The sequence below is a fragment of the Limulus polyphemus genome, unplaced genomic scaffold, assembly GCF_000517525.1.
Source record: "Limulus polyphemus unplaced genomic scaffold, Limulus_polyphemus-2.1.2 Scaffold2994, whole genome shotgun sequence".
Lineage (NCBI taxonomy): Eukaryota > Metazoa > Arthropoda > Merostomata > Xiphosura > Limulidae > Limulus > Limulus polyphemus.
The window spans coordinates 75,519-83,961 of record NW_013668604.1 but is presented as its reverse complement, the minus strand read 5'-3'; the positions used below and the strand labels follow the sequence as shown (position 1 = coordinate 83,961).

The window sequence follows — 8,443 nt, the reverse complement described above, 5'->3', positions numbered from 1 at the left end:
AGATACCAATCATAGATGGCAGAACTAGTGCTGAGGTGAAAGGAAATATCTTAAAAAAATTTTTGAAAAAAATTTCTTCTCAGAGGACATTTATTTACAGTCTAAAACTTATTTTAGGAATTTTTTTCATTAAATTCCTCTTTAAACTTCATTAAAGAATAAAATTTTGTACAAATAATTGAATGTTATGCTATTACTTATAAAAAATAAAATCAGAAATCCATTAAAAGATAAGTTCTCTATCATTTTTTCAATTCACAAATGATTTTGCCCTCACACTTGCATTGCCTACTAAGAAAGTTAGTACCGGTAGTCATCGGGTTAAGCCTGGTCTTACCTGTTTCTCTAGACCTACTCCCTTACATCATCCTTCTAGACCCCCAGATTTATACACTATATTCTTCTTGGGCCCCCTTTTTGGTGCCTCTCTGACTGCCTTGTTCTTGATATACTCATTAATTGAACTCTCCCTTTCCCCCTCTTTCTTGGAAGTAGGATAACTCTCAGTGAAGAAGGGAAGTGAGAGAGTGCAAACCAAGAAAGAGAGGGAATAATGATGTTAATTTCATTTCTGCAACTGAATGATGTTTACATAAAGATAAGTTGATGTTAGTTTCATACTGAATCTGATATTTAAATACAGAAAACAAAACTGTAATTGTACTTTTTGTTGTAAAGCTAATTATCTATGTAGACTAACCATGATTCTGTTATCTGAAACCAATATTTTTTTTGTAGCAAGAAAATTATGATGACTTTGATCTAAGTTGTTTGATGTAAACTTGATTATCTGTTATTGATTGGTGTAGATGCTAATTTTCTTGTAAACTGATTTATTTCTGCATGCTAACAAAGATGCTAATTTTGTTGTAAGCTGATTTATTTTTACATTATTCCCTCTCTTTCTTGGTTTGCACTTTCACTTCATTTCTTCACTGAGAGTTATCCTCCTTCCACCCTTATGCATGGAATTTGCCAGTCTGTCACCCATGGGATCAAACTATTCACAACTTTGGTGTTAGTCATGTCACATTCTATTGGATTTGTCTATCAGCTGTGGCAGATTTTTTTGTAATTGGTCCTTCTGCCACTTATTTCCTCCAGGCATTAATTCTGTGCATCACCTTTCTTACCAGCCCGTTCAGCGAAGTATTCGTGGTCTCAGCTTTTTTTAGTTGTTGGGTGATCATGCCCATAATTTTTCTTTTTTACCAGTACTAATATGTTTTTTACCCTGTCCTATTCATTCTTCTCTGCTCCTTCATTCTCCTCTGTTTTTCTTACCTGAATGAGACCTTTTTGAAGTTTTGCTCAATATGATACATGCCTCATTTGATATATTGTCTTCCTACCTTTTTAACATCTTTCTCTCCTTACTTGTTCCCTCCTTCTTATTTCTTATGTTTACTGTTTTTCCGACTCATATTCTCTTGATGCTTCTCATACTCTTTTTCCACTGAACTTCTCTTTTCCTCTCCCTGGACTGATCCTTTTTTCTCAGACTTCAACTGCTCAAGGGTAAACCATATTTCTCTCACATCTCCTTTCTTTTCATCTCTGTACTATTGGGCTATCCAGACCAGGATTGGCTCCTGTTGAATAGCTCTGCATGCTTTATCAAGGACCTCTTACTTTAAGGGTCCCCATCTTCTTCCTCTGTCCCTAGCCTGGTACCCCTATTTTCTATGAACCTCGTTCCTTTTTCCTTTTCAGGATGGGCTCGTCACCTTCCTGTTGACATGCTTGTTGTGGAATGTTGATGCTCACAATTTATTTCTCTCCCTTCTCTTCCATTTCTTCACTGGCTATTAGATGACCTTTTCCAGGTGGGCATGTGGACTCCCTTCACACATCAATCACCTTCTCTATACTTTCTGGTTGTTTTCTCTCCTAATGGTTTTTGCCTTTCACAGGTGCACCATTTTCCTCTCAGGACCCCTCTTTCATTTAGTAGAATCCCACTGGGTGGCTAGTGTTGCCTCCCAGAGTATAGTTACCTAAAATCTGCATCGAGCCAGGATGATGGAAAGTGCTCATACCATTTGCTCTGGCTCTACACATGCCCAATGTGGCATGGGGTTTTCCAAAAGACCCTTTGAAGTTTCTTCATTGTATAAATATATATTTCTATCAATATCACATTTCTTGTCCATTCTAGACTGTACTTATTCCATGGACTATCATGGAAAAAGCCAGCACCAGAGCAGTGTTTCTGTCCAGTTCTCTGGCATGTGCTTGCTGGCTTTTAAAAGAAGAATCCTGCTATCACCCATTGATTTTTCTCCAGGAAAAACTTATCCAGAGTGAAGGACTGATGTGGATCTAGGCACAATCCCCGAGTCTCTCCTATGCAAATTCTCCCCCTTTATCAGGCGGAGTACAGGAGACTTGCAATTACCAGTTTATAGCTGCTGGGGTGGTGAACCATGAAAAATTCACACTGATTGGGACTTAACTGCTGGGGCTAGAACAAGGTGTCCTATTATGGTGAGAAGTAGGACTATGGTGACACTGAGAGTGTAGTACAGGTCATCCCACATATAAATCTATGATACATCACAAACTACATATGGGCTGATGATACAACTCACTATACCAATCCACTCAATACCTATATCTTTCAACTATCTTCAGTAGAGTCAAGATGAACACTATTACCAGTCTCTACTACAACTCAAACATATCCTACTTTCACAGCTGGCAAGGGGCCCATAGAAACTACGGTCAAGTAGAGGTGTATATAAGTATCCATACTGAAACAAATTTATACAGTGCTTTCCTCTCGCAGCTGGGAAGGGGCCCATAGATACTGACAGTAGAGAAGATGAGTATATGTACTTATCTCATGTGCCCTTCTCCCACAGCTAGTTTTGGCCTGTCAAGTCTGATGGTAGAGGAGATGAGCACACAAGGTATAGTCTGAATGAGACTGGCCCAATCTCACTACACCTATTGGCATGTTGTGAGCAAATACTTGAATGATCATGTACCAATTCTGCCCATCCAAGCATCACAAATCTCGCTTATTTGCCTCCTCTTTCCTGTGTGGGTAAAGAGTATACCTTGAATGAGACAAGATGCAATCTCCCACAGGTTTGTCCCTGCCATTGGGTGTCACACCCCATGGGCTTCCTTTGGACCAGAGTATGTGGAGAAAACCCAATTTCTTGGATTGACAGTATTATTCCCTACAGGAATATCAACAATAATTTTTCTCTTGTGTATATACCATAAAGACACACCACCATAGAAATAAATGTTTATTTCAATTACATCTTCATCTTCTTTTAGTCAAAGTTTTGTAGAAAAGTCACATTCGTGGAATCCACCACTGTCATGATCTTTAACATGAAATACTGTTGTCAGTGTTTGAGCTAATACTTTAATTTTTTAAGTACCAGAGGTCCAAACACTCAGAAAACATTAGGTTTCTTTATATTTTTACACAAAAGAAATACATCAGGATTTAGTTTTCTCATTTATTATTAACTGTACTAAAAGTTGAACATTTCCTACATTGCATTGTTTTGCCCATGATGTTTTCTTGCCACAAAGTCCTAATTAGGCATTACACAGTCTTTAAGACAAATATAACCACATCTAAGGCAAATTGTAAATACCATAAAACAAAGAACATTTCTGCCCACAACAACACAAGAAATTAGTGTTTTATTGGATGAATAATAGTAAACATATGTAGAAAAATAAAGTAATACTGCATGATTTGGACGACTGGCTTTTATAAGATAATTTTTGCATAAGATTTTTGGATACACTATTGATTAAGAATATGAATAATGATCATGTCTGTTGACTACAGAAATGGACTTGGATTACAATGGATTTTTGTATGAACAAGATTTACAGATATTTTGAAATGGCTGAAAGAATTGGTTCTTTATGTCAAGAACCTGATACCAAATATTCCTGTCACATGACTCTTTGGTTTCGCTAGACTGAATATGAGAGTTAGAATGAAGAACAATGATATTAGGATATGTCTGTCCTTCAAGGAGAAACCAGGGAAAAAAAATGGATGTTGGCAGTGATAGGGAAGATAAGGTTACAGACTATAGGTATCCACAACTCAAGGATCAGTGACAAATTTTCTTCATCTTTAGAGTTTGAGAAAAATCAAGGTAGCTGCTTGCAGCTGTACAGAAACTTTTGTTACTAAAAGAAAAGTTAATAATGGCAGACATGTGTTACTTTTATATTTTGCTTTATTGTTAAAGAATGTTGCCTTTTATTATCTTAGTGATAGTTTAGAACACCTGAAGCAATACAGAGTGTTATAGGTCTTGAAAAAATATGTCTGTCATTAATGACAGTGGCTGCCTTCATGTCAAATATCTTGATCTACAGCCCTGGCCAAATAATGATTATACCTAATTTAAGAGATTGTTCTTACGTTGTTACGTAAAATGATAGAATAATTTGTATCATCACTTAGTTACTCTCTATTTTCAGCCAAAATCCCAGTAACATCTCATGAGATTTGGTTAGCTAGGTTAGCTTTACACACGTGGATAACAATGTAAAACAATGCTTATGATAAAAATAAGAATATTAAAAATTGATATATCAAATATTCCAACCAATACCGTTAATGAAAGTAATGCTAAAGAAAGAAAAGAGAGTTAACTTACCAACATTAGATTCCCTGTTTTCCAGTATTATAGCCAATAACATTATACTTCTCTATAAAGGGTTTCCCATTTCGTGCCCAGATAACAAAGACAATAAGCTAAATATATACTGAATAAGTACTGAAAGGTAAAGGACTACAATATACAATTGCTCCTTTAAAATTTCTGTGTGGTTCAAACACTTTGGAATTCTTAAAAGTTATACTCCACAAAGTTTTAATTGTTCCACAGCTGAACTGGGAATTAAAAGCCAAATCACATTATATTTAAAAACATTGATAGATGTTGTGTAAATAATATAAATTGTATTTTGCTAGGAGTCTGAAAGCAATGGTAATACAGTAACCCAGGAACTAGGGGATGGAGAGCAGACCATTGCCACCATTGCTCGACAGGAAAGAGTATGCCAAATCTGTGAGAAGGTGGGTGATGTTATCATCTGTAAAGGCCCGTGTTTGCAGAGCTTTCACCAATCATGTCTTGGTTTAACCCATCTTCCTTCTGCTTTCATGTGTGATGAATGCACAACAGGTGAAACAAATAGTTATCTTATTTTTTTCTTTATTTTTTTTAAGTACCTAAAAGTTTAATCCTGCTTTCCTTCTTGTTTTTCTTGTTTAACATAATGCAAACATTTTATTGATCTGCATTGATTAGGCAAGAAAAATTGTTTTTGTTGATATTATTATAATTTTCATGTTTGAAGTTTTAGCTTCTTACTTTCATCTAATTCAGTTTATATGTGATGGCATAGCCTCAAAAGGTGCTTGTTGGTTCTACCTTTTTGGTCTAAGGAATAACAATTTTTTTGTACTATAATGGGTGTTGTAAGGATTTTTTGGGGGTGGGTGGGTGAGGGAATCTGAAGTCAGTAACATATGTAGGCCTAAGTAAGTCAGTAGTATTCGAGTACATGGTCCATAGCAAGGTTGATGTTGGATTGAAGAAAACATTAGCAGAAGAAAGTAGTTAAATATAAAATTATACTATCACCCTTGGCAGATTTTGCAGTATTAGATTAAATTTTCTGTCATCTCACTCTCTGGCAATGCTTACAAATATATAAATTGATGATTTACATTTCACTTTAGCATCTTGCATATTTTAATTATCAGAATTGTTTGTCATGAATTAACTAGCTAATTGTTTTTTTATTTTAAAAAAAAGGTGAAATGAAATGTTTTGTATTTGTAGTTTCAATTTTATCATGAAGTAATAATAATTTTGACATTTTTTCGTAATACTTGACTGTTAATTTTTCATGTCTAAATGTATTTTCTATCCATTTCTTCCTTGATTTTCACCTGTTTTTACTTAAATCAGTGTTATCATAATTATGTGTTACTCCTCATTTGTGCTAAATATTATATACTTGTTCTTAAGTTATATTTTCTGCTTTCCTTTTTCTCGTTTCATGCATTTTTTGTTATCACTGTTCCTTATTTAACTCTGTTCTTCTACATCAGTCTTTTGTGATGTTTCTAGTTCTTCATCTTTTCTGTTATTCCACTTATGTAAAATATTGTATACATAATGCTCATTTTCCTTTCTATTATTCTAGCTCTATAGTTCTCTGTAATCCATGGAAAGTTTTGTGATGATGAACAATAAAAATTTATGTATTTCTTCAATAGGAAAACATATATGTTTTGTATGCAAAGAAACTGAAGGCAATGTTCGGAAATGTTTGATAAGTACTTGTGGAAGATTTTACCATGAGAGATGTTTGTTGAAGTACCCATTAACATCTAAAATCGAAGGACGTGGCTTGACTTGTCCTTTGCATGCCTGTCACTCTTGTGTTGCAGACAATCCTAAACAGTCTCGTAGCTCTCGAGGTATTTATTATTTCATCAGAGTTGATAATATTTTTGAGGTCAACTTAATTAAGCAAGACTTAATACGAATAAGATTGCTACTTTAAGTAAAGAATACTTACTAAAATATCTTTTACATTAAGCATGTTAAAATATTTATTGCTGGATGGGCTTTTGAAGAAAGAATGTCTTCCTAAATACCTCCAGTCATCCAAAAAGTTCTGTGAATGGAGAGCAGAGCCGGATTAAGGCCAACTGATGCCTGAAGCACAGCCCAGCAATGATTCTTCCTCGACCCTTCCATTGTCTAACTGACAAGACATTAAGACTCTATGAGTGCTGAATGTGAAATAATAAATTAAAAATTCAGTTTTCTCCCAGGCCAGACCCCACAACTATATTAAATATAACCTGTTTTTTAATTTTATTTACTTATAACTAGGGCATAGGAAAAAGATGCAAATTTTCAACACTTTTTTTATTCATTTTTTAAAAAACTGCTATAAGGGAAAAATACAAAAATATATTGAGAACAATTCTTTCTACAGGAATCGATGTTGGTGGTCAATTTTTGAAAGAAAGAAATTCTAATGAAGAATTATCATTATTTGTATGAACAAAACATCTTTTAATCCATTGCTCCTTGAAGATACATAGCATTTCAACATACATGGATCAAAAGATGCAAAATAATGCTTATTGTTGCCTACTTATAACTTTATTTATACTTTGAAAAGTTTTCTCTTACTTTTTTAATTGCAAAGTCTTTGATCAAGTCCTTAAAACTAATCTGCACTGAGAGTACCTTTCCGTTTCAGAAGATGATGAAGTGACATTATTTGGCACATCACTTAGACAAGAAAATATGTCCGCTGTTTCTCTGTACACCTCTCCTCTCCTCATCTGAGTTTCTAGTTTGTCAACAATTGTGTAAAAAGTATTGATACAAAATTTATCTCTGGCATTGTGGTGCATCTCCGTCATTGGGTACCTTCTTTCTGATACGTTTGCGAGTTTGAGCTGCATTGTAATCAACATCTGGTAGTATTTCCTTTGCAATTGCTTCAAATTTTTCAAAGTCATCTCTTGAATGTGCAGTTGGTCAGCTAATAACCCATACAGATCTGCAGATGTTTTTAAGTTCACAAAATCTCATCCCAAAGGCTCAATATAAAAACATAGCTCTTGCATCTTATTTGCAATATTGGCTGCTTCTCTTCTAGTGTCTCCCTTTTGTGACTGGTCTTCCACTAGACATTCTAAAGCTTCCAAAATCTTAAAAAAGTCTTCAGAATTGCTGCTGTTGCTATAGCATGTGCCTCCCATCTGGTATCAGAGAGGGATTTTAACACACTTTCTTTTCCAAGACAAACCTTAACAATTTTCCACTGGCTGGTTGAGGCTGAAAACAATGTATATAGCAATTGCACTGTAGAGAAGAAATTAACTGCCACTTGACAGCAGTCAACAGCACTTCGGCCAACCAGATTTAGTGAATGGGCTGCTCAGGGCACATATATGGCAAACTTATGTTCTTCTAAAATTTTTTACTGCATCCCCTTATAATGCCCAGACATGTTAGCAGCATTGTCGTAGAACTGACCCCCTACATTTTGAAAAATTTAGCTTGCAAACTTCATGTAAGTACTGCAACACCTGGTTTGCCATTTCCTCACCAGTATGGCTTTTTAATTTCAAAAAGGGTAAAAAGCGTTCAGTAGGCTGCCCATCTTTTAAGTATCGAAGTACAACACTTAACTGATCTTAACTGTGATAGATCTGTTGTAGAGTCAACTGACAAGCTGAAATAACCAGAATTTACTTCGTCAACAATGAGCACGTGGACCTTTTGAGCCATTAGTTCAATGAGTTCCTCACAGGTGGTTTTGGACTGGTAAGAAGGATTTCCTTTTTCAGAATTCCTATATTCATAATGTGCCCTGCAAAAAAAAAGGATACAAACTGACTTATGTAGCT

At 35.1% G+C, this 8,443-nt stretch overlaps 1 protein-coding gene across 1 annotated transcript in view; it reads left to right on the top strand.

The window, feature by feature from the left end:
- LOC106468398 (histone-lysine N-methyltransferase NSD2-like) overlaps nt 1-8,443 on the top strand; it is a 68,816-nt gene that overhangs the window by 40,160 nt on the left and 20,213 nt on the right. The window contains 2 exon segments of the mRNA XM_013928821.2: nt 4,967-5,180; nt 6,284-6,487. Of these exon segments, the coding sequence (XP_013784275.2) occupies nt 4,967-5,180; nt 6,284-6,487 (418 nt within the window).